The sequence below is a fragment of the Aythya ferina genome, assembly GCF_964211825.1.
Source record: "Aythya ferina genome assembly, chromosome: 5".
Classification (NCBI taxonomy): domain Eukaryota; kingdom Metazoa; phylum Chordata; class Aves; order Anseriformes; family Anatidae; genus Aythya; species Aythya ferina.
The window spans coordinates 40,252,910-40,280,009 of record NC_140301.1 but is presented as its reverse complement, the minus strand read 5'-3'; the positions used below and the strand labels follow the sequence as shown (position 1 = coordinate 40,280,009).

Here is a 27,100-nt window from a genome sequence, read left to right as displayed (position 1 = left end):
TTGAGAGAAAAACATTTTATTTGCATTGAGGCAAAAAGAGCTCATCTCGCTCAGGTAAAAGAGAGCAAATGGTTTAATCAAGTTTTTGAGAATTTACAGACAAACGGAAAAAAATCATGCTTATCACACCAACGTATGATTGAATTTCCTATGTCAAAACTCCCTTCCTTCAGACTTGGCACCATTTTTATTACCCAGTACAATATTTCATGTCTTCACTTGTCAAAACATCATATTACCTATGTAAACATCTGTTTTGTGTAAACTTCATAAAGTAAATGGGAAAGCCTACTAATTTATTTCCCCACGCACAAAAATAAAGTATTAACTAAATATCAAATTAATTGCAGCATATTCTATAGAATTTTGTTTCAACAAGAACTACAGCCTGTTGAACTCATAAGAAAAAGGGTGCAGAAACAGAAAGCAGATGTGCAGTGTCATGCATTAATGTAATAACATTATAAGGCAATAATAAAAAAGATAACTTTTTTTAAAAGTATACTTGCCAAGACAAAAATCAAGGCTGAGTCAGTTTATTTTGGTAGTGTAGGATTTCTTCTTAGCTCAAGCTTTAGATTTTGTGCAATAACAGATTTATTTTTTTTATTATTATTTTTATTTTTTCATTTGAAATTATTCATGTGGAAAGTAAGAAAAATTCTGTTCCCAAAGAATCAACTATAGTAAAAATGGGGAAAGGAAATATTTGAAGTTAAATACTCCTAAAATAACTAATGTGAAAAATAAGATCACTGCAGAAAAGTTGAGCAGCCTAAGTCAAAAGACTGAGTTAATACTATTTTTATAACCTTTTTGTTGCTTCTTTGTTCACTTCGTGCTCAGATTGAGTAAGGAACAATATCATATGGCAGTCTGGAAAGCCTGACATCACCAAAGATTTCCTTTATTGTTCAACGTGCCTTTGTAGTGCAAAGCAGAATCAACCTCAACCATTTAAGAAAAAAAAGAGAAAACACATTTCAAAGTTGTTATAATTGATCTCAAAGTAATTATAGTATCATGGTAATCAAAATGACTGTGTTTTTTTTCCTGTAATTATAACTTAATCTACTACTTCTCATTTTTACAAACTGCAGTTCACATTAAAACATTTGCCAATAACAAAAGCTTTTCTTTGAAAACAACACTGTTTTACATCTAGTCAGGCAGCTTGTGCATATCAGAGCATTCTGTCAAGAGAGACATGGAAAAGGGCAAAGGAGAAAAAGCTGATATATGGCTACAGCTTATCTGTGCCTTTCATACACTACAGAATCTCAGGCAGCACTAGAGACAGCAAGTTTCTTCAGATGATCCATAAATACTTGCAAGCTGACATCATCAGTAAGAATGGGTGCTCCAGACTCCTATAAAAGAAAACACGGAGAATGGGTTATACACATTGTGAAGAAAAAGTATTTTAAGGTACAATATGTTCCATTAAATAAACACCTCTGCAGTGTTTATTTAACTGCATACTGCAGTTTAGAATGACCTTCAAAGCAGATCATTGCTGAAGTTCTCTGACAAAAATAAGTACGTATTTATTTAAATTTTCATGTTTACATAAATTCAGGCATAAACCACAGCTAGGACATGAGGAAATGGCCTCAAGTCGTACCAGGTGAGGTTTGGACTGGATATCAGGAAGAATTTCTGTACAGAAAGGGTGTTCAGGCCTTGGAACAGGCTGCCCAGGGAAGTGGTGGAGTTGCCACCCCTTAAGGTATTTACAAGATTTAGCACTTAGGGAAATGGTTTAGTGGTGGACTTCGTAGTGGCAGTTGATGGTCAAATGATGACTTTTTCCAGCCTAAATGATTTTATGACTACACCCTTCCCATATTAATGCAGAGAGGAAAAATATTTACATCAATCATACAAAACTCGGTGTTTTTGACAGCTCCAAATCCTAACTTACAAATCTGTAAAAGTAAATAAAAACTTCTGTACCACAGCTCCCCTGTCATTCCTATCACAATGGCGCAAAGGTGACAAACAAATGTGCAAGCATCACAACTAGTAAATCAGCATTTGCCACTGAAACTCAGACACATCAAAATGGGGAAAGAAAAAAAAGTCCACTGAGAATCTGATCTGATACTGAGTGAGGGCCAACCAGCTTTTTTTTTTGAGGAAATCTGGGTTAATCCTTTCCTACAGCTCTGTGCAATCTGAAGAGGCACACACACATCTGAAGGTCATGCCACTGCAAAATCTGAGCACAAAAGATGAAAGCCATTTTGGAGGTTTTTTTGTAACTTAATTTTTCTCCCCAGAACTCTAAAAAGTTCAAAATGTTCTTTTTTTTTTAATTATCTTTAAGCAAATTTCCAATCTAAATACAAGAGTAAAATTACATAGTAAGTCTCTTCAGTCATTTGAAACAGATTGTCATTACTCCCATTTACAGGTGTATGAAGAATTCCTATAAATCTCAACAAATCAACCTTTTCAAAGGTAATAGACACCCATAATTCCAAATGAAATCACAACTATCTAAACTTTTACTAAGTGCTTCAAAACAAAGACAGGAAATTCTTAATGAGGATGAGCTTCTTAATGAGAACTGGCTAAAGCTGCTTTTCAGTTAATGGCCAAGGGACAAATCCAGGAGCAGTAAGATTTTTTACTTCACTACATTACACTTGATACACTACATAGCAACTCTGAGGAAAGACCCACTAAATTGTCTATCAACGTCTGGAGGAAGGATACGAAGAAAGGATATAATGCTTCCAATGCTGCCACATGCTAAGCCTGAGCTCTCCTTGTTTAAGAAGCCACAAGGGAATTACAAATAGGTTAATTCTGTGGCAGGATATGATTTGCCACCTTGTGTCTTATGCATGGAAGCAGATTGCATCATCTTCCAGAATAAAATAAAAAAAAAAAAGCCAATGGAGCTGTTAGATATCTAAGAGATATTTCCCACAGTGACTGCTGGTGGTAATCCAAGATATTTAAAACACACAAACTCTGATCCTGAAGCTTAACACCTTATTCAATACATGCACACAGGCTGCTGCCATCACCACTGCCAACAGCAGTAGCTTTGCTCTGAAAAACTAGGAACCCTTCATTCTAGTAAGTAAGGAAAGAATGTTTTATTTGCACATGGAATTCAAAGAAAACCAGCAAGGGCTCACTGTACAATGTACGAGTCTGAAAGGCAGAAAAATTAGCTTTGATTTCACACAGATAACTTTAAAGTTAGTTTTCTGTTCATTTAAAAATTTCAGCTAAGGCATATAGTGAGAATGTAAATGTAATTAATAGAGATTTAGTGACAGCTAGCTGGGCATCTGTAAAATTTGTGCCACTGACCTCCTCTTTCACTTCAAATTAAAAATTCCCCATAGTTACCGACACAAAGATTAAAGGAAAAAAAAATAGAGCTGAAAATAAAGGTATGCTCAAAAAAATGCTATATCCAATATAATCTGAAAATTTCAACTGCATCTTCAAAGACTGATCAATACACACTTTCAGAGTAAACAAAATAGAGCTGTATGAAATTAGTTTACCATTATTTTCTGAAAATGGTTTAAATATCATATAAGGCATCCATCTGCTAAAGCTTAAAAATCTTTACTTACAATATTAAAAACTAAACTAGTCAATTCATCACCTCCTGAAACATGGTTTCAATAGCATGTGGGTGCCCTCTTCAGGTGAATGGGGACTAACATTTTTTTTTCTGTAGACTCAGTTATGAGCAGAACACATAAAACTACATGAAATAATTCAGGAAGCTCAGGACAAAAACAAGAGCAAAACCAACTCTGTTTAAAATTTTCCCCAAGCAGTTATATTTTTCATTTCTCATTGATTTTTACTTAGCTCATCTTTCTTCAAAAAAATAAAATAAAATAAAAGCAGCAGGTTATTATGTAGAAAACACATTACAATTCCTCTGGGGAGATTAACACGCAATTCCTTATGTTAGCCTGAACTGCATTATTTCCAACATTAAAGGGAAAGCTGCTTTTTCTAATATGCTTCAAAAAGTCTCACTGAGACTTGTCCAGCATAAACAGTTTTCTTAGAGATCAGTAATTGTTTTGAATTTGCATTTACATTTGGAATACCATTTCATTTGCTTAATAATTAAATGAGCAGAAAGCATTTGTCCTATACCATTAGAAACATCAAAACTTCAGAAATTTTCAGGAAACAGGGAAAAACCTTTCAAACTACATGGTTTGCGTGTATGTTGTGGTGGGTACACAAAGACCAACAGATTGCTGGCTACATTATCATCTTTGAAGGCAAAGGAGTTTTAAATGGGGCTGTCCCTGACTCAGTTTTCAAGCATTTTCACTCTGGATCTTAGTGCTCTATCGCACCAGAAGTTTCATTAGAACTAATACATCTCTATGAAAATGTACCCTGATAAAACCAAACTGACAAAAATCACTGCCATAGAATTGCTGCAGAGCCCTTTTATTCGTGACTTGAACACTGTACGCCCTTTACAAAAATACTTTAAAAGTGCAGTTAATACGTAGATCCAACTGTTTGATGCCATTATATTTTCATGAGAAAATGACATTGCACCAGTATTCACCCACAGCAGTGTTTCTCCTCCCACTATAAAAGCTAAATTTGGAAGGAGAACATTAAATGGGATGCAACATTTAAGAACACAAGCTGCCATAGAAAGTTTAATTTTTGAGCTTATATGTAACTTCCTTCCCAGAGACAAAAATCTGAAAAGCCTGGTCAACTGGTCCACAAAAATTCTAGGAAATGTCAGTACATAGGTACTGGCGTATTTTTCAGTTCTTAAAAGAAGTTCAAAATTTATTTCTTCTACTGCAAAAAAGTTCTTCAGTCTTCATTTGTGGTAAGCGCCCTCATTCTAAGGGCCATATCTAAGAAAGATGGCTGGACATGAAAGTAGCCTAAAAAAAGCTTAAAAGAGAAAAACAGATCATTTTTGTGTGAAGAAATGAAATCCCTTCTTCTTCAGAAATCTGGTGGTATTAGGCCATAACTGCATTTTCTTTCAGTTTGAAAACTTGGCATTATTACTTCTATGTAAACAATGTCTCACTTGATTTCTGCAATATGGAGAAGGAACATAAAATTATGTCTACAAGCTTCATCAGCAGATTCATACTTACCTGTCCCCATGCATACATATTGTTGTGAGTCTGAGAGGGATTTACTTTCGAGAGCAGGAAACGAGCCTTTTAAAAAAAAAAAAAAATAGCACAGGCAATAGATTAATCTTTTCAAGCACACATTTCTTACACATACCAGTTCTTATCTGTCAGTAAAAACAAGCACAAGATGCCTAGCTAGAAGAGAAAGTAGCCTCTCAATAAAAGCCGTTCTCCGGATTCCAATTCCACCATAATGCAGAATTGCTAACAGCTTCTCAAAGCAGCAGGAAGTAATTTTTCTTTTTCTAAGTACTAGCTAAACAAATCTGAACTTCAATAAAATATTAATTAAAAGTATCAAAAAAAAAAAAAACACACAATACTTCTGTTATTAATCCAAAGACAAGTACTATTTTTTCTCCTACACATATTACACAAGGAATCTGAGAGTCTAAGACAGTATGGCAAAACCAGTACAAAATAACAGGATTCACAAATTAGATGAAAAGATATTAAATATCTGGCTTTGGTAGTTTTAAAATTTCAGATGTTCATTTGCAATGTATACATATTTTTAGCAGAAAAATGCATGCCTGCTATAAAAAAAAAAAACAAAAACATTATTAACACATCACTTTCCAGATTATATAACATACACTTTACTATACCTGGCTTCCTCCATGCTCTGTATCAATATATCTGGGCATTGGAAATCTAGAGTGAAGAATTTCTTGGGCATCATCTATTGGAGCTTGAAGCAAATGATGAAAGTTTTCATATTCTGGCATATCTTGGTAACCTGATTTCCGCCACTGAGCTATGGTCTGGGAATAGGAAGAGGAAGTTTAGAACTGATTCACCAATCTTTCTTAGAGAATAAACAGGGTTCTTCAGAGAATGTGCCATTGCTGGCCTCTATTCCATCACTCATCACTTTCTGCCTTAGAGTATATAAGGTCATTTTTTTAAAAGCCTCAATAAATATTGGCTCTAATAAGGTGTGCAAGCAATATACTACTAGTTCTTTTATTTTTTAAAACTCTAGAAACGTGTGGTCTATCTATGCTTTTTTTTTTTTTTTCATTCTTTGTATACTAAGCACTTACTCCATGAGGACTTGGTATTATTTATAGTTCTCTAATATGTATATCTATGACACATAAGAAATAAATATTTATACTGATATTTATCTTTCATGGCCTATAGTGCAGCCTCCCAACCTTTTAGCAGTAAAACTGGCTGCTCAAGATTAACTCAGTGATATGAGCTGTTAAGGAAAACTTGGAGGGAATCTCTAGGGGTTCCCCTTATCTGCTTGGCAGCTGTTTTAAGGTAAGGCTCTTACTCCTGGCTCCTAACTAAACTACACTGCAGCCGTGCCTGTACCTGGCCAGGTACCCCACTTATCCAGACCCCTGCTTGGGGACTTGACTTCCTGGCCTGAACTCTGACCTGCCTGATGCCCATCAACTTGTGATGATCTGGCGAGATGGCTGAACTCGCTATTGTCTGCAATTTGTTCTGCTGCCTTGCTCAGGGACTGTGGGGCCAGGTCCTTGCTGGTAAGGCCTCAGCCTGCCGTGTGATCGTGCTCAGCTTCTAGCTCCCCTTTCCTCAGGGAGCAGCCCACCTGACGGAAAGAAACCCTTGCTGCTTTCTGACACCATCTTACAAAAATGCAAAGAACATTTTTCTACCTAAAAAGTGTTGAAGTTTAGTTACTATTTTAAAAAGTGCAGCTATGAGGACACGATCCAGAACAGTATTTCCCAAACTCTCTGCTGGGAACCACTTACAGTTGCAAAGTAGTAAAAAACAACAGCTCAGTTCCTCCAGGACAAGAAAGTCACGTGCCTTTGTAGTTACATTACTAGGGAATGTGTATCTACTCAGCTGCCAGGAGGAATTTCATTCCTCTAGGACAGCACAGATGAAGGGAGTCCCTAAAACATGGCATTCTGTCTCCTTATCACAGAATACTTCAGAGGTGTAAAGTAAGTGAAAAAGCAGGGGTAGGAAGAAATAACATTCTCAAAAGCTTGAAAAATATTGATGTAGAACAAATAATCTGCATACTGAATTCACCTTAAACCTGTCACAAGAAACAGGACTAGACCAAAACAGCAAGTAATGCCAGGTATCCGCATACAGGCACATTGGCAGACCACCGAACTACAAACAATAATCATGATTTTGGTACTTCACAGATGAAGTCAAGCATTGAAGTGCTTTAGAACTGGGGCTTGACTTGCACAATTTAGCACTCCTACAGAAAAAGGAATATTTATGTAAAAGTGACTAATCTTACCTCTCCGTGATAAATAAGGATCTGGAAAAAGGTGTCCATAAGAAGAATGCGATCTGGTAAAATGCTGCTGCTATCCAGAAGAACAGGCTAAGATTTAAAAATAAATAGCAAATTACCAACTGATGCAAAACTGAGCAATCAGATGGCATTACAAGCTCTATGAGTAAGTCACTGAATCACAGAATTTCTAGGTTGGAAGAGACCTCTAGATCGTCGAGTCCAACCTCTGACCTAACGCTAACAAGTCCTCCACTAATCTTAGGAACCTTTTCAATCACTTACTAAAGCTCCCTATTTGCTCATTTTCATGTTACACGTCTGCAACCCACACAATCTCATTGTAAAGTTATCCACCTTGATTCTGAATATATAACTTCATTAAAGTAATAAAAACAGAATTCATAAACTGAGACTTCTCTCATTATTAAGCATTTTACTAGCCTAAGTACCTCCACGTTTACCCATGCAATGCCATTAACTTTAATGATATTTCAGAGTGTAAATTTTCAGTGGTTATTCACATATGGAATTGGGGGTAGATTTTGGCTTTTTGGTTTTAGTCTTGTCCTTGCAGCTATTATTACTGTGTATACATACATGTATCTTCCAATGCTATATACAGTAAATATTGATGGTTTATGAGATCTGATTTAGCATCTGAAGGTTTTAATCCATGTTCTTAAGGGCTGTTTTAGTATGTTGGCATTATATGACTTTATTGAATCAATACCATGTGATTCAGTTGTATCAATCATATTAGGGAAAACAAAAATATTCATTATTCCAACAAAAAGAAAAAATAGATTTATTACATATTGTACACTGAGGAGTCAGCTACCCCTTTAACCAAGTGGGAGCTTGATCATGCTTCCTTTTGCATCACCCATGTGAGTAACTTTTATTTATACATGGAAGAATGATCTCACACTTCTGAGTATTTGTTCATAAACCATCTCAATACTTTAATTTATATGCCACTATTCAAAGTCTTCATCTGCACGACATAGTCTAAAAAAATCCTAACAAAAGTTGGAGTCGCAGCCTGTCAAGATCCTTATATATTGTGTTTATTTTTACTGTCTCACAGTTTCCTCTCACTCGACTACTACTACCCAACTACTTTTGTTGCCTCCTATCTTACCCTTCTTTCACAAGTTTCTTTAAAGATCATCTTTTTATTTTAGGTTTATGCAGAATATGCTATGATACAGTCAATTGGGAGGTTCTGTACCAAATATGGTAGCCACATCAAAATTAGAAGCTTTGGATGAGAGCATTAAGGTGGAGGGAGTTTTATACATTTCAAATTAAACAACTCTTCTTTCAAAATCTACTGTAAAACTACATTTTTAAATAAAAACATTTTTGTCAATGTTTACATTCTGGCACCACAAAAACAAGAACTGCTCTCAAAAACTGAAGAAAAAATTATCCCTTAGTATAAAACATTATCTCTTAACAAAATAACTTATAGTCTAAAGACTGCTGCATCAGAAGTCTTAGATATACCTCATTCATAGTTTGTTCTTTATAAAATGAATATTGTTTCTCAAGTAATAAATTATAAAACAATACATTTTATAACATGTATAACAATAAGGACAACACGTCTCTCTCAAAACAGGATCTTTTAATCTACATATAATGGATACCTCTGGAGGTCCATTGAAGGAGTAGGCATAGAGAATTGGCTGAACCATGATAAGTGACTGGGTTAGATCTTGACGCATAAAATGGTGACGATAGTACGAGCTCTCATCTGGACTGTTGTTAAAAACTTGTAAGAAAGGAGATCTTCTCAAGTGAAACATGAACTGCAAAACAAAAATAATTTATTTGAACATTCACAAAATACAGTTGTACAAGGAGAGATTTTTTTTCCCACAAAACAAAGTACTTTTGAATTCCAAGTACCACAGTAAATTTTAATTCCAAGTCACAGAAACACAGAATGGTTAAGGCTGGCAGGAACCTCTAGAAATCCCCTGGTCCAACCCCCTGCTCAAGCAGGGACACCTAGAGCAGGTTGCCCATGACCAGGACCTTCTTTCTACTCACCTGTGGGTAAAGTGAAAAGGTTTCTGAAAATCTGAAAGAGCTTGGATCATCCTTGTGATACTCTCCGAATTTCTGACACTGGAGTAAAAAGAAAAGTGTAAGTAGCTTGATCATGTAAGTTTTGTAAGTATTTTTTATAAGTATTTTGTAAGTATTGTAAGTTTTTGGTTTTTAATAGACATATGATTTGAGGTGCCTACACTTTGTAAGGAAACCTGGCAAAAAAAACTGACATCAGTTCTCTTCCTACCAAGCAGTGATTTCCTTGCACATGAAGCTTTAATCTTTTTTTTTTCTGTTTTTTATTTAAATCATCGAGGAGAGTTAGATGATTAAACACCCCTGAAGAATGTTGGAAATTAAACTAATAACTTATTAATAAAAAATAACTAATTACTTATTAATAACTTAGTTATAATAATTACCATTTTAAAAAATAATTGAATTTTTGAAAATAAATAAATGGTTTTCTAGTGTTTTTGTTTTGTTTTGTTTTTTTGGGGGGGAGGGGTTGTTTTGTTGTTGTTTTGTTTTTTGCTTAAAATACTTAATGTACAATATCGCTAGAGGCACCAGAAAGTACAGAAAACTTTAATTGCTGCTAGCGTCATGCTAGCTTTTCCCTCAGTTGCTGGCAGTGACCAGCTGCTGAAGACTGAGGAGATATTAAGTGGACTAAAACCAGAGATGTTCTTGCATCATTTAAAATAGAAACTCTCAGTTAACTCTTGTGGAAATGTAGCCTTCAGTCCCACTGCCCCTCTCAGCCCCAGTCCTACTTTTAGGAAACAACCACTGAACACTAGTCATTTAAGAATTATATTGTCTAGAGATGAGAAACCAATTTAATTATTTTAATTGAGTCCTTTTTACCAGTCGTATAAGTTGTCTGTCCAGCCATCTAAGAACATCAGGTCCCTCTTCTGTTTCTGCTCTATACACTGCCAATCTAGCCATGAGAATTGCAGCAGCCTCCTGGTCAAAAGATGCAGCAATGTTTTGAATCTGTGTCTGTGCATCTGCCCAGCTGCAAAATTAAAATACATATATCTGCATCACAATGAAAGGAAAGGTGTCCATCTTCAAAATATCCCTTCAAAATTAAGGCAATGAAAAGTGTTAGCAGTTTAACATGTAAACTGATGCTGTATCTTCAAAAATCTACCAAGTATCAATGAGCAGTCTCTCAGTTAACTTACTTTTTTTTTTTTTTTTTTTAAACTAGAGATGTCCCTTATCTGCAGAAATGCCATGGAAGAGAAAGCAATGACAATTATAAAACAATTATTATATTGAAAAATTGACAAATTATAAAAAGTTAAGTTACAGAAAACACTGCAAAGCTAATCACACATTTCCACACTAACAGCTTTCTTGTATACGTGTTCTGGAATCTACTTTTTGTTCTTCTCAGTTTACAAGGTGTACTGTTTCTCTGTTCTTTTACCTTTCATTAAGATGATTTTGCTAATACAATGAACATTAATGTGATACTCCAATTAACATCAAGGGTATTGCTTTTTAATAAACTGAGTTTTCCAACAAATTACCAATTAATAATCTCCTTCATCTTAAAAGGAACATCATTTGACACTGCAAAATGCCTCTATAATATTAAAGATCACTTTCCAAAATTAAGTAAATTGACTCAAGGAAGCTGCAGGTAAAGAACAGGTAAATTCACACAGAAGAACAGGTATATTCAAAGCCCCTGAACTGCAACTAGCACTCACAAACTAAGGTATGAGGTGACGTTTATCATTCCTTTAGTCTAACCATTTCCTCAGTTTAGGCCACAGAATTTCACCCAATGTTTCCTCTTCGTGTTACCCCAAATTATTTGGATTACTTCAGAGCTCTCCCATAGCACAATTACACAGCCACTGCAAGCTCTTGGAAAAGAAACAGGCCACAGAACAACACAGTTGACTGTGTTGCATCCAATCTAAACAGTTGACTGTTTATAAAATCTGAAGATTAAAAGGCAAACACATATCCTCTTTTTCAGATACGATTCATCACAGGGAAAAAAAAAAAAAAAAAAAACATACTTTCTGGCAACTGTGGTCACTCTGATACGTCTCTGTCCACTGGAATGCTGGTACTGAGTCACAAACTGGATTGCACCACGTCCTCCTTGAGGAATTGGAGCATTGTGCTAAGAGTAGAAGGAAAAAAAATACACGGAGGAGACTTTAAAGATCTTGCAGCATAATTTGAAAATTGATAAACACATTATTAGAAAATGATAAAGTTCTTAACAAAAGGCAGCTGTAATTCTGTATATGAGTTGACTGATGCTTTTATCGTACCAAGTATCTCTACCAAACATGGCGTGGAGACTGTCAAGGCATACCAGGAGCAGTTGCCAGATACCCTTCAAGGAACAGATGCTCTTTCCTTCTACATACCTACAGCCACAATACTTTCAAAGGGATTGTGTTACAACTGCTCATTTAATTTGATTGTTTGAATGCCAAGTGATTCACTAGAATCACAGGACAACAAAATTGATACTATTCTAAAAAATTGACAAATTATTTCCGTAAAACAACATCAAAACTTGTACATTTGAAGTTTCAGTTTACACCTGGATCCCAAAGTCTATCAATCAGTAGAAATGCAGGTCTGTATACTGTCAACAAGGTAAGTCACTTCAAATAAGGACAGTTGAAATCAAATATGACATACCATGACCAGACCAGTTTGAGAGTTAGTAATAAATAAGACTAAAATAAATATACGAAAAGCAAAGCAAGGATTGGCTAAGGTAAGCTGAAGTTTTAAAACCTATACCCTTCCAATAAAGTACACAATAGGGTATACTAAATATATGGAGATCATAATCAACACACTACTTCCCTAGCTGCAAACATTTGGAAGAAGGGACAATACTAGAAGGGAACAGTACATTTCCTTGTCCTGTTTTTTATCCTGTTTCCCAGTAACCCCCATGGGAGAGAGGAAACCTGACTGTATGGCTTCGCTGAAACACATCAGGGACAATCTTTACTTACTTTACTTACAAATTGAGCAATAAAAGCTTAATTAAAATGTAACATTATGGAACAATTACCTTGTAACTGAAACACTAGAGAAATATTGAAAAATACTTTAAAATAAATGGATTACAGTACTTTCATATGTTCCAACTGACATATTTCATTAAATAATACTCTGAAAAGAAAGATTTGGGCTTGGATTATCAGCAACACAGAATAGCAACATCAGTCATATCCCTGCTGCTGTGGTTGATAGAATGACAAAAAAAACCCTACTCATAGGCTTCAGAAGTCACATAAAAATCTAATTATTGTGCTTACAAGAAAAGTAGACAAACATGTAATACCTGGCTGACCACCTCAAAGTAAAGTGCAAGTGTTGTAGTAGGATTAAGTCCACAAATCTTCCACTGACATGTACCTCCTGTTCCAATCTCCTGTAAATAGATTTTATATAATACTTTATAAAACAGAATTATTGTTGTGTTTACACCACAGCATCTGGCTATTACAGGTGATGTTTTACAACTGTTCTGTCACAAGTTTCCTCCCTGCTCATTCTGCCATCTTCTCAGACAAAGAGAACACTTGTAACAGGGGAGAGAGAGAGAATGGGAAAATTGTCAGAAGCAAGAAAATCATAGAGCACTTGTGCTGGGAATTGAGGATTAAGCAAGGCAGAGATATCTGTGCTGAAAGAAACTTTAAGAGTGTATCTGATTAAAATCCTAAAACAAGGAGAAATACTTGTACATCAAGGCTGTCCTGAAAGTATGTGACAACCTCCGGTAAAATCAACAACCTTTAAATATTTTATATATTTTGAAAGAATTAAAAAGAGTGATATGTATCATCATACAATCATACAAAGATTTGAGAAGAAAGAAGGTTAATTTGTTTTTCTGAAAGCAGCATGTATTTCAGGAATTCTTACATCCCTGCTTCAACTTCCGTTATGGTAGAGATCAGAGAGACTGAACGGCTCATTCATGGTTATTTTTTTCTTATTACTTGGCTGAAACAGGATTTGTATTTTATATTAAAAAAAAAAAAAAAAAATGGCAGCTTTCCATTTAGTGAATCACTTTAAATTACAACATTAACAACAAAAAATGTGCTCAAGTGAAACACCATTTCCAATGCACACCATCATGAACTTCTAGTAGGTAGTTTACATTTTAAGTATATAGTCACATAGTCTCTAGTAACTAATGGGGTATCTGTATACATATAGTGACCTATTTGAAATGACATTTCCTTTTTGTCATCAAAGCAATACAAACATCCAGAGAAACCAATTTTAGAAAGCCAAATCAGTCATTCATATGCGAACCATCAAAAATAAACAAAATATACATTCAAGGAAAATTATATTGTCAACAGTTATCACTGTGCTTGTACTCAAAGTATTAGGGCTAAATCAGTTGTCCAGTTACCATCTTAAACGAGCTGCATATACTTATATTTTATTCATACATTTTACCTCTAAATATTAATTCAGATAACTTCAACACAAGGTTTTTGAAATAGGTATTAATTATGATGTAACTGCAAAGCAACACATACAAATTCACAATTAAATTTTCTATTACTCCCTATAATTTAAGTATGTGGTTTAAATATTGAGATGTACTTTGGGGAGGACTTTGGAATTGCTTTGGGAAGGCATTATAACTTTTATTGCAACATACACAATCATTCAGAGGATGATGCAAGAAAATCTGTGCCAGATCACTGAGAGAAAAAATGGTTAATTATATTGAGATTTTTAAATTCAAGAAGATGTAACCACAAATACAAGAAAAAAAAAAATCAGCTATGAAAAATGCTTGAGAGTAGGCCACTTGTAAGCACTTGCACACTGTCAAGTGCTCTATTACGCAGAGATTTTTAGGAACAAAAACTGAGACTTTCGAAATTTAAGACATCTGTTTACTTGTAGGATTTTTTTTTTTTTGATTGCTAATCAAATATACAACTAAACTGCAATAATATTATTTGATAAGAAAATAAGTGATTATTTAAGTCTGTTGTAAATTTAGAGGAGTTACTTCAGGAGCCTGTAATAGCTGGATACTCCGAGCAATTAATTAAATGAATATTTGGTGACATAGCTATATAAATAGGAGTGGGGAGTAAGATAAAGGGGATGTTCCCATACTTGTCTCCTCCTGTTCTCTCAGTCTTTCTAAAGAAAATATTTTATGGCTCTCTGTTTGAATAAAAGGATAAGCTTTCATTTTAACAATAAAATCACTCGCTTTTTATTTGGTTCCTGCTGTAACAGCTTATCCATACCCATTTTAAAGCAACCAATCAACTGACAAACATAACCAAGTAACAAGGGACCTGCAAGGTTTAATACAACTCAAATCTAATCTAGCAGTGAACATGAGCTTACCCAAGAGCAGCCCTTGAGTGCATTTAATTTAAAATTCTAAAACATGAACACAATTTATTCCACTTATGGAAGAAACTCAGCCTCTCTCTCCTCAGATCTAAAAGTCCTAAATCCGACTTGTCCATAATGGAACATTACCTTCAATTTCAGCAAAATTCACTTACGTTTTCTGAGACACAAGGTCCCTTAGAATTGAGAGAGACACAGGGCCCAATAGCTCCAGAAATCTTTACTTCTCTTGAAGTCTTCAAATTTTAAAGAAAAACATACATTAATATGCCACACTAAGAACTCAGATTTACTTTACCATTAATTAATTAAAAACTCAATGCATATCAGACTTTTTATACCTTTAGAAAAGATTATACACGTAATGCTTGATACATTTAGAGAAATTTTTCACGTGCTCACACTGAACACTGAATTATGTATGTTTGCTTTAACATGAAATAACAGCATGAATGTATATTAAAATATATGTTTATAAATAACAGAAGTTCTTCTCTGAGAACCTAAAACACATAATGTTCATTTTCTAGAAAAGTCATTACAATATTCAAAAGACATTAAAACTTGAGACTTGTAGGATAAGCCTGTACATATCCCACAGTGAATTCATACACAGAACGTGTGGATCTTCTAAACATATATATCTTAAAACAAAATCCACTTATTTACATTCTTCCAGTGTAATTTTCCTGTTTGAACATTCCTCTATAACTGAGGCTCTGTTACCACATTTCCCAGGATCATCCAACAAATTTCACAATAACACTCATATGAAAAAGAGTTTGATTATTTGTCCAGGTAGTTAAAAATTAAACAGGCTTTTGCTGAACAAGAAAATAGTCCCATATTCTTCTACAAGGCACTGTTGCAATACAATAAAGATAATGGCAGCCTACATCTTAACCTAGAGCACATTCAGTTCTAACCTCCTCCCAAGAGAGAAGATAAAAATGAACATTGTTGAAGTGCCCAAATGGATTCTGATAAGGATGGAAAATTAAAAGAAAGTTTTCCTGCACTATATAAAGAACCTGGATCTAATCCAAGAAATGCTCACTATTGATACTAAAATCTAAGCACATAGCACTGTGAGTTTCTAACACAGACTAATTTTAGTTCAGTCTCCCTTTCAGCTGTCATTGAATGCAGGGTAAAAAGGAATTAACGTTTTATCTAACTCACATTTACAGAATCATGAAACTGCAAAGAGGTAACGAGGTAGTAACGAGGTTGGCTGTGTCCAAGCCAACCATGAGGAATCTCTTAATTGTGTTCCTAAAAATTCCTTAAAGGACAGATTCTGAAGTTCACAGCCATTCTACGCCACGGTTTCCCTAACACGTTGCATTTTTTATTCTTACCTTTATTTCTAATGTGCCACCAAATCCCATTTTAAATTGTCCTTGCATATCTTTTGTGAATACTCTCTGAAAGGTCTGTTTGAATAAAGATGTATTGAAAGAGTCTCCCATTACCATGTAGCCTCTAGACAAAAACATAAAACAAAAAACAAGAACTTATGTGCAAAATAATTGCATGATAACTCATCTATTTTAACCTCGGATTTATATAGCTTATTTCTATTAAAGCCTAAGACAGTTCATGGTGAGGTATGTTTTTGTCTTCTTGACTATCATGAAGTTAATACTCTGCTAAATGTTAGGGATGAATTTAAGTGAGCTTCTCATCCAAACAGTAAATTAAGGTCACTGTGATTATAATATATAATAAAATCGTTCACTGGGAAAATACTACATTGGACTTGAGCACTACAAATATCTCATAACCTTCTCATGCAGTCAGCTACCTAATTCTAACATTCAATATTCTGAACATATTTCCACACCATTTTATTTTGTATATGCACTCATTCAGGCTTAAATCTATGCCTAAAAAGCATGATTTGTTTTTATGTTTAGCAGTCTGTGGATATTGCAATGATTGCCACTCATCCTGAAATATCATATACTGCATTCAGGAAATACTAATGGGAGATACTACTATTATTCAAGAATATTAATGAATAACATTCTTAAAATCTGTTAATAGGTCAAAAGAAGTCTGAAAGAAGTTATAGAAGTTTTCACAAATTTTTCTTCATCTTACTTGAAGATGGAAGACAACAGACATGGGCAGAATCAGAAACCCCTCCCTGTAGGTAGAACGTAACCAAAAAGAAAATTGGAACAGCTATAGAAGGAATAGGCAAACTACACATGAAGCCTAGTTTTGCTGTAAGAGCAGAAACAGGGTATGGTGAGTCACAAGAGCAAAAAATAAGAGCAAAATTACACTAATATACAGAAAAATATAGCTTGAATTTAACGCAGAAAAGTCAACGCAAAAAATAAGTCATATGTACAGGTAAAGTCAACATAGAGCTCCTGAACAGTGGAAACTCCCATGTGAAGGCTATACATACAGCTCTGAAAAGAAACTATTCAGCACTGGCTTGCATGGTCAAGCTGGCCTGAAACTCAGTGTGGAAAAAAAAATACGGAAGAAGAATTTGCAGGATTTACAAAATGAATGAGGTGGTTAGAATACAACCAATGGTCAAAAGCTATCCCAGGCTGTAGATCTGCATAACAGAAAGGGAGAGTGTGTCATCCACAATGACAGGAAACAGAGGAGTGGTTCAGGAGAAAGACTTGAATTGCTTTGATCAGATTAAAATGAACAGATGGCAAGACACGCTGGAGGAATATAAGAGCATGTGTAAAACACAGAACTGGATAGATGAGCAAAATTCAGGAACAACAAGATGCATCAGTTATGCAACCTGATAATCACCTGAGACATCAGTTGAAGTTATGTGCAACAGTATCTAGAAGAAGGGTATAAACAAGACAGAAGGAATAACACAGAGTTTTGTACCACTCTGAACAGCAAGAAAAAGCATAACAGGTCCTTATCTTTACTGAAACCTAAGGCTTACATACACACACACACCAGTACATCAGATAAAGCGTTTAAGATAGTCACGTTATTTAAGCCTCAAGCAGATCATACAAAAGAAAAACAGTACAAAGCCTGCTGATAAACACACAATTATGGTGACAAATTTCAGCACAAATGCAACCGTCACAGTAAAACAGAGTTTAGAGGAAAAAAAAAAAAAGCAGAATGTTTTTGCTAAGTTTTCCTGTTAAATAGTTCAAAAAAGTAAAAAAAAAATCTTCATATGCTACTTAAAAATGAACAGGCACATACCCAGTGTAGTTGGGACAACACTTCATCTCCAGAAGACCAGTCTGATCCAATGCACATGCGTATATGTCAACAACATGACCATTTGTTGCAGCCCGATTAGCCAGGGCTTCAAAATGCTAAATCCAAGATGAAAATACAGTTCATAGCAATTTATGACGTGAACGCTCATCTTTACATTAAATCCTAGACTCCACCATTTTTTCTAAAACATCATTATCTGACTTTACTCGCATCACATTCTAATAAAAGACTTTTTTTTCTGAATTTTAGTCTGGAATTTTCAACATCTGTGTTTTATTTTCTGACCGGCTGAGAATGTGACACACCCTAGAAGACCAATTGTGGCTACTTAAAGTAAAAAATGACCTTGATTTTTTCATTTTCAACTGTGCATTAATGACCCGTTCTGTGATTTGGATCTAAATTTACCTCTCTAATCTCAAGCATTTACAAGGGCAGGTGCCCATGACTGAGCTAATAATTTGGCTTTCATTATAATCAGTCAAGATTAATTCAATAGGTTTTGGATGAAGTTCACCTGCCCAAACGTACCTTTAGGATGAAGTGAAATTGGCCTAAACAGTACTGACTAGCTGTCCTTGAAACTACAGAGATGTTCTTGAGGCTGTCTGTCTTAGAAGCAGACAGCCTCACTCTAGATTTAGTAACATGAATCTGCTCCAACGTAAATCAGGGAACTACTCCAAAGAACTTTAATAAGAGCTGGATAAAGTTCTAAGTCAATATACTGAAATTTTTGTAGAAGTTTCTGTTGACATCCAGAGACATTTTGACAAAAACACACAATTCCCACCTTTGCTACCACTACTAACAGTATTTTACAGTGCCAGGCAACAAATGTTTACTTAAAAGTAGGTACATAAAATATCACCCATTATCTTCTCTTACCTTCGTGCCCTTTTTAACGTATTTAGCATTGTCTTTTTCGATGTCATGCCAGGATCTTATAGGTAACTTCAGTTCATCCCCTACAACCATCCCAGGTCCTTGTGTAGCTGGTCCTCCAATGAACATCATTATACGGGCGCCGGTGTTAGGGAAAGTGCACTGCAGGAAATAACAGACAAATGAAACCACCAGTTTTTGAACTGAAAAAATAGCTATGCAGGTCTTTACCACACTAATAGGATTCTAAAAATAATTGTATTTTTTCCTCCAGAACCGTACATTCCTTACTAATTCAGCCTCAAACTTGCCTCATTAAAATGTATATTTAAACACCTGCAATATGTTATGCATGTATGGGATGATATTTATCAGAATCATCACACAAATCTAATATGCATCAATTACTAAAGTTTTTACATATTGACTGGGACAGCTTTTCTACAAGATATCTATTTACATATTAGCTCAACTGTAGTTAAAGCTATTACCTCAAGGAGTCCTACAGCTATAGAAAGAGCCACTCCAGAAGAACGTAAGGGCCTTTTCCCTTGTGGAACGGGCCAAGGATCCCGCTGTAGTTCACCCAAAAGATCAGTAAGATTCATATCAATCTTCTGCACTGGTTGCAAGAATCTGGAAAGAAACAGATGGCATTGATTTAGATTGTAATTTTAAGATAAAAACGATACCAGTTGCTCACCTGCAACAAAGAAGACACATATTACAGTATGAGACATTCTAGTCTGGATTCAGAGCAATGCCTCTGCTTCACCAAGAAAATGCAGTTTTCAACACAGAGCTTGTAAAACAAACATTTGCTGACTTAGAAATGTAGCCACTACCCAGAAAGAACCATGCCTAGCCAAAAGAACACAGCAGATAATCACCTAAGAATCTCAAAAAGACTTTCTCTCAAGAGAATCAAACATCAGCGGACAATTTCCAGCTGAGAGACAACAGGGGAGGGGCGAGGAGCAGAATACAGAAAAACGGAAGAGAAAACTGGACATAGTTTTCGACATAAAAGACAGGCATTAAAGCAGCCATTAACACCTTCCAGCATACCAACCAACAGGGACACAGGATTACTATAGATCTGTAAATAACTACGTAACACAGAACATTTCCAAAATGTCATCTAGATAATTTGACTACCACACCTTATGTCTTTTCTTCCCCGTACAAACTGCCAGGACAGAAACAGGCTACAGCCACAGGTTTCCAAGTGAATTTGTGACCAACCAGAAGGTTCAACTCTTGGTTGATTTTTTCCATTATCACGTAACATAAATTCTCCAATCAGTGTAGCCAAGATGAGTTTTTAAATGTTTTAAGCACATTACCTGTTAGAAGGCGGTGGCTGTTGCACTTGAGGACCCCGGCCGACTTGTGAAACAGCTACTTTTGTCAGTCCTAGCATTTCCTGCAGTCAAATACATAAGATTTCAGTAAAAAATTTGTTCGCAGACTATTTGAAGTTCATCATCATCTCAATAACTTCTTTTTCTTTGCTTTTGTGTGTTACCTGAAGCTGCTTTGCAGAAAGGTCCTTTGTTCCTCTGAAGACATAACTTTTGGAAATTCCTTCACAGCCGAGCTCATGAACCTGCACCATTCGCCCAAAGGTAATGAGACCCACTAATGCAGTTGGTGGCAGAAGACTAAGTGACATTTGCATGGATTCTTTCAGAGCTTGCAAGTCTTCATCTTCCATGCATGTGTCCACAACATAAAGAAATATCAAAGGCATCTGAGGACCTCGCTGTAAGAAATAAAAATATCATCACATGAAAAACAAATCTTGCAATATTTACAGGATCAAAAATTAACAAATAAAGTACACAATATGTAAGTTTTGTTACTTTATTCATACCAATAATGTCAGTGTACCATCTAATTTACCTCCCTCCTCCCTCTCAAGTAGTAATCAGTATCCAAGGCTGAAGGGGAACAAAATCCAAATCATAAGAAACTCTGCACAAAAACTAAATGCTTACTACGAAAAAAAAAATCCTTTGTGTTGAAATTGTTCAAGATAGCAGCAGCAGTAAGAAAACCCTTAGCACAAACACAAATTAAACTCCTAGTTTAAGAAGAAACTTAAAGCAATAGACCTAAGAGAAATATTGTCTTTTAAAGAAACCAATTTTTGTTTTTTGTTTTGTTTTGTTTTTCATTTTTTAAAAAACAGCAGTCTTATTAGTGTTTGTGCTTTGTGTTTTGACAAAAACTTGTTTTCCATTTCCAATTGATGACATAAACTTTCAATCTACTAACAAGCACATATACTTAGTCATTAAAATTCAGTGAAGAAATAAAATCAAAATTAATTCATTTTGTATACTGTTAGCTTATAGATAATATTAAAGATTTTATTTAATGACTTTACCTGTACTACATATTCAATGCTAGAGAACTGAGGCAAAAGTTCAGCCGGCTGATTCATTTCAGATATGCCAGCATAGGTAGGAGGAAACTGCAAATAAAAACAAATATTAAGCATAAACAGAAGATTAGAACTTCAGCAAAAACATATGTATGGGCTACTTGCCTCTACAAAAGAAGCTCACTATTGTTTGCATTGAGATTTTTTTAATGATATCTCTGATGATATAGTTACATACTTGTGTTATCACTATCAATTTCAGTTCACAGCTATTATTTGAAAAATGAGAATTTTTCACTTTTACCTTACAAAATGAATGTTTCATTTTCTTACCTGATTTCTCTGGTAACAGAAGTTGCAAGCCCAGAGTTTTGCTCGATAATCCACTTGGCTGTAAAAATACAGTAAGAAAAGTTTAGACTGTATGAAAAATTTGTTTTCTTCCAATGACCTTAAAATACATTTAATTTTTCAAAAACATACTGGCTTTGAAAAAGCTTCTTCCTAAATATCCCCATTAAAAATTCAAAATAAAATTCAGTCTTACACACATATGAGGCAAACTGTTGTCTTTAGAGAGGAATGACAGTCTTCAAGAAAAGGGAGCAAGTAAGAAACTTACAAATACACAGCCAGCACTTTTATTAGACCTTTTCTGCATATTGTTACGGAAATCATTCTAAGCCTCTCTGTTTTTGCATTTTTCTCTTTTCTGAGTTTATTCCCGTTAAGAGTCTGGGACTCTGCTGTATATTAGGGCATATATATTATGCCCTAATAAAAAAAGGTTCCAACTTGACAGCTATTTCCCTTGTGCAAAAAAGATTTTTTTTTCCAAAGGGTGAGCCCCTTTCAGCTACATCTTTGTTTGCATTCAAATAGCTTTAAAAAATGCAACTTGTATCTTCATGCCATACAGATATCTTACAAAGTCCTATTCACATCTTATGGGAAAGAAAATTTTATATGTTTTCAAGGTACACTTCTTGCTAGGAGACAGGAAGTATATTCTGTCTAAAATAGCAAAGGGTTTTAAACCTATCATTACATCTTTCCATAAATCCAAGCATGCTGTAAACACACACAGCTCTATTAAGATCAAATGAGCTATGCTAATTCTAGGGGCTGCAGATTAGCTAGCCTGATACACTCTGATTTTACCCTCTTTCAGGCCTGCTTCTGGTGTATTTATTTATTTATCTATTACATCTTATTTTAGCTTCTGTTTTGGTAAGTTAAATCACCCAGCCTGCTTGGGTCTACAAATTAATTAAGGTTAGTAACAAACGTCATTTATTTTACTTGCAAATTAAACTATACCAGGGCCGAATAATTACAAGTAGATAGCACAACTTTTCACCCAAGTGATTTCCTAGAGGTGAAACACAGTAATATACTAACTCACAAGACACATATTTCCAGAAAAAATAATGTACTGAAGTACACTGAAACAATTAGTTAAGTGAAAGCCATGTTTAAATTACGTTACACCTTAAAAGTTTATGATTATAGATTTTCACATCTAGAAGTCTGAACTGTATACAGATGTGAGGAATATTTGAACTCCAGCAAACTGCATCTTTTGCACAGTTCAACTGGCACTACTCTAAATATTGGTTTGTTATTGGAAAGATATTGACATAACATAAATACATTAGGTTTACCATAAGGGATTCAGAACAGCTCGACACGTGGTCCTACTGCACAAAACTGGCTCATACTGAATAGGAGGCAAGTCTGGCCGCTCTTTCAGTGGTGTGAAGAGGGCAGCCACTGGGACTACCATTCTTGTGGCTTCAAGACGACTTGAAGGCCACACATTCCAGCTGAATCTAACTCCATCTCTGTCCTCATTCTGCTGGATAAATTCCAGGAAGGTTGTCATGGTCAGCTTCTCTGTTTAGCGCTAAAATAAAAAGATAACCATAAGCAGAATGTGGAAATATAAGCATTGCAAATACTAAATAGTGAATGTACTTGATGGCAGTGATCTTCTGATCAGTTCTTGATTTAAGCAACAAACGGGCAAGAAATGTTATAACTAAAGCAATAATTCTAGGGTAGGTCAAAGCAGAGAACATACAGAACTTTAACATGCTATAAAAAAGACATAGGGAAAAAAACACAGTGCTTTAGACCTTTTGCTAATCCATTTAATTATTAATTCTGCTCATTCTTGAAGAATCTTTCATTCTTGCAAACTACTCCTCTAATTTCTTTTAGAAATCAAATAGCAAAAAAAAGTATTACTACTCAGCGTTACTACATTGTTTCCTGCTGTAGCAAAGTTTGTAAGAATTTTATAACCATACTTAGCCATTTTCAATAAGCAACATATTTGTAAATATAAAGGAATACATTCCTCCACAAGGATACATTCCTGTAGCAATGCTGGGAAATAGCTCTACAAGAAGTACATGTACCATATCCCACTACATTATTTATAAAGATGTGCCTTCAGCAATTTTTTGAACTCAAACTTAACATTTTGGGCAGCAGCCTAAGGTTTTCAAGACTTTCAGCAACAGTAACTCAGAAGCTGGAGCACTGGGGAACAGAGATACATCTGAAAAGTTCAACAGAAACCTGTGAGCATATGGGGAGGCCAGCAAGAAGTGACCCCCTCAAGAAACTCAGCTATGCTCACACCATCTCTCAATTTCTGCTGTTTGTTTCACAGTACGTTTTAGGATACCTAAGTTGTACAGTTTCTTTTCCAGCAACTATAAACCTCCACTACCAAATCAATAAGAATTTACTGTAAAAGTCTACGTGAACCACCTAACAGACCGTCTGGGATAATACTCCTAGGTCTCAATTTACAATGCACTAAGTTAACGAACAGCTTTAGACAGGCAGGCATCCTCCTGCATGGGGATGTAAATCAGGAATCACAAGCACGCTGACCTTCTTAGCCCAGCAATTACACGAGCTGTGGCAGACTCCTGTAAAACTCTCCACTTCTAAAGACCTAGCTCTCTTTGCAAAAACAATGTAATGGCATTAGACCATTTGACCTTTAGTTTCCACAATAATTAAAAAAAAAAAAATCAAGTAAAACTTCAATCTAAAAACTTAAGAGCTTCAATCTAATGATGACTTGTAACCAAACAGATTATTGCCATGCATAAAACAAAGAGAAACCCTACATTCCACAGTTAAAGCAACAAGGAATTAATCAGCTGTTAGCATGTCATGAAAGCTACAAAGAGCAATCAAAAAGCTACAAAACACAACAAACAGGCAAACTTAACTACAAAGTATCTCCTCTCTTGTAGTTTTCCACTAGTCTCCATGCTGTAACAGAAATATTATGATAATATTGTCTGTCAACACTTTCATGAGCAGGTCACCTCACTGACACTAGCAGAAGATCCCTATGTCACAGTACTACAACACTGGAAGCCAGAGCATTTTTGCACAGGAGCTTTTCCACCACCACTGTTACTCACAGAGCTGCAAGGCCATCAGGCAAGGAACAAAACTGAACAAAAACAAGAAGAACGTAATACCCAGAAGCCAGAATTAGAATAGAGGGATCAGAGAATGAAAATAACTCCACTAAAGTAGAAAAGGCAGCCTGGTATCTGAAACAGATGCAGAATGTAATAGGTTTCCTAATACATCAAAATCCATCACTGTTCTATGCAACAGGTGAAAGAACATTATCCCTGAAAAATGGGATAGTGGTACAACAATACATATGAGGAAACAGCCTTAGCTATAAGCACAAGCCAAATAACTGAATCATCTCTCCTTTTAAAATTATCTCCTAAAAACACTGAGAAAATTGCAACTTAAGTGACCACTTCAGCAGTTTCATATGAATCTGCTACAAAGTCCACCAGCTCCAGCTCCAACATGAATTCCCAATTCCTGTGCTGGATTTTGAAGTCTTTTCTCCACATGTTAATCCAGCTACATTTGAAATGGCTTTACATGAACGTTATTTTTACTAATCAGTCACTGCACCACAGAGGGCAACGTACAAACACCGCTGTGCAGTGACTAATGAAGTACACGTACATATATAGAAAAGAGTTATTGGATTTAATAAGTTAAATACTGTTACTTTCTAACAGGCATTACCTATTCAGAAGGCAGAACCTCCTAATAATCAAGTTTTCCTCCACCTTTTCTTCCTTTCCAAAAGCCATGAAAACTTAGATATTTGATCTTACATTTTCTGGGATAGCTGCGAGGATGCGTGATATGAGACCAGAAGAGCAAACCCTCCTGATCTACCTAACAAAGGCTGCATCCGCCTGACAATCACAAAACACATACTGCCCACCTCGGAAAACCACAGAGAACTGATTTTCAAAGCAGCTGAACAGCAAAAGCTCTGTGTTGGGGTGTCACTGCTCCAGCTGGGCTACAGGATAAGACACACAGCAGAGACCAGCAGTCCTTCCTGGCTTGTTTCTTCCCACTGCTGAGACTGTTCACCTCCCACTCCTGCACCACAGCAAGTTCACCCTGTATCATGCTCGAAGAAGCCACACCTGAATTGCATAAAAAGTCACAAGCTGAGTATAAAGATTTCATTCTCAGGTAAGTAATAGTATTGATGCAATTACTCTGACTGGATGCAAGAGTGCAGTTAGGACTTTCTAACCACTATACATATCAAACACGCTTGACACACCACTCAGCAAGGATAAAACTACCCTATAGATGAATGAACAGTTTTGAAATACCTTACTTTGAAATCACATTATTTTAAATAGCTATTCTAGAAGTACAAACACTAATGATGCAGTTTCTTCAAAACAGGTTATTCTAAATGCTCCTGCTTCAAGCTCAGCACCTTTACCCACCACTTATGAATGTGTCCCAATACCAAAATATCCACTAATCCTTAGAAGCACACACAAAACCAAAACATTTCTCTCTACAGCCATTAGCACTTCAGATACAAACCTATTCCAGTTCCAAGAGGTCTGTCTGAGGAGAATGATTTAATACGTATCGAAAGCAACCACAAGCGGTCAAAGTGACAACATAAGTATCTAGTTGTCACATATTTACTCACACAGGGTCATCAGCCAAACCTACCTTCCCAGTTCTGTTTGACTTTTTATAAGCAATCTGAGTACATAACAACACACCTAAAAAATAATAAAATAATAAAGAGATCTAAATGCACCAGGGCCAGCCTGAGCACGACGTCTGTGTATCTTCAGCCGTCTCTCAGGACACCATGGTCAGTCCCCGGGCAGCGTCTTCCCCCACCTTCCACCTCAGCGGGTGCCGGGGCCCTTCCCCAGAGGACACCGGGGGGCTCCCGGCCCAGCAGCCGGCCGGGGGTTCCCCCCAGCCCCACAGAGGTGCCCCCGCTCCCACCGCCCGGCTCCAGCCCAAGCCCTGCCGTGCCCGCTCACCCCGCGTCCCGGCCGCCTCCCTCACGCAGCCGCGGCAGCGCTGCCGACGCAGCCAACATGGCTGACGGGAGGGTCCCCGCCACGTCAAGGGGCAGAGAGCGGCGGGACGGGACGGGCCGTGACGGGGGCGGGCTGAGCTCCGCCGCTCCCCAGCCCCGGGCTGTGCTGCGCCTTACCGGCCTCAGGGGCTGCTTGTTTTCCAAGTATTCGGCTTGCAGCTTTCTTTTAAAGATCTTCCTCTGAAGTGCGTGTGGGAAATGTTGTATCCATGCTCCCATCCGCCAGAGGGAGTTTCGCCTTCTCTCCCTTTCACGCG

General features: G+C 36.1%; 1 protein-coding gene across 5 annotated transcripts; it reads right to left on the bottom strand.

The window, feature by feature from the left end:
* Positions 1-27,098, bottom strand: SEC23A (SEC23 homolog A, COPII coat complex component). 5 transcript variants are annotated; one of them, XM_084522394.1, is made up of 21 exons: positions 26,324-26,455; positions 25,695-25,905; positions 23,065-23,306; positions 21,734-21,791; positions 21,404-21,490; positions 20,540-20,776; positions 20,358-20,437; positions 19,503-19,647; positions 19,015-19,173; positions 18,106-18,221; positions 16,254-16,377; positions 15,048-15,128; positions 12,830-12,919; positions 11,532-11,638; positions 10,354-10,507; positions 9,481-9,558; positions 9,075-9,236; positions 7,423-7,509; positions 5,783-5,938; positions 5,133-5,198; positions 1-1,370 (listed from the first exon to the last, which is right to left on the bottom strand). In XM_084522394.1, the coding sequence occupies exons 3-21, from the start codon at positions 23,283-23,285 to the stop codon at positions 1,281-1,283; spliced, it is 2,298 nt and encodes a 765-aa protein (XP_084378520.1). In that variant the 5' UTR covers positions 23,286-23,306; positions 25,695-25,905; positions 26,324-26,455; the 3' UTR covers positions 1-1,280. The 5 variants fall into 5 exon arrangements, with proteins under 5 accessions (XP_084378520.1, XP_084378518.1, XP_084378517.1 ...); XM_084522392.1 differs by lacking the exons at positions 25,695-25,905; positions 26,324-26,455 and adding an exon at positions 26,961-27,098; XM_084522391.1 differs by lacking the exons at positions 25,695-25,905; positions 26,324-26,455 and adding an exon at positions 26,785-26,917.
* Positions 27,099-27,100: the final 2 nt, after the last annotated feature.

Bases quoted from the DNA above. Each gene is read 5' to 3' on its own strand.
- SEC23A (XM_084522392.1), bottom strand. From the start codon at position 23,285: ATGACAACCTTCCTGGAATTTATCCAGCAGAATGAGGACAGAGATGGA. The intron at 15,129-16,253 runs GTAAGAATAAAA...TAAAATTTGAAG, and splicing joins GTGGCACATTAGAAATAAAG to ACTTCAAGAGAAGTAAAGAT. The intron at 5,199-5,782 runs GTATAGTAAAGT...TTTTTTTAAAAG, and splicing joins CAGAGCATGGAGGAAGCCAG to GCTCGTTTCCTGCTCTCGAA.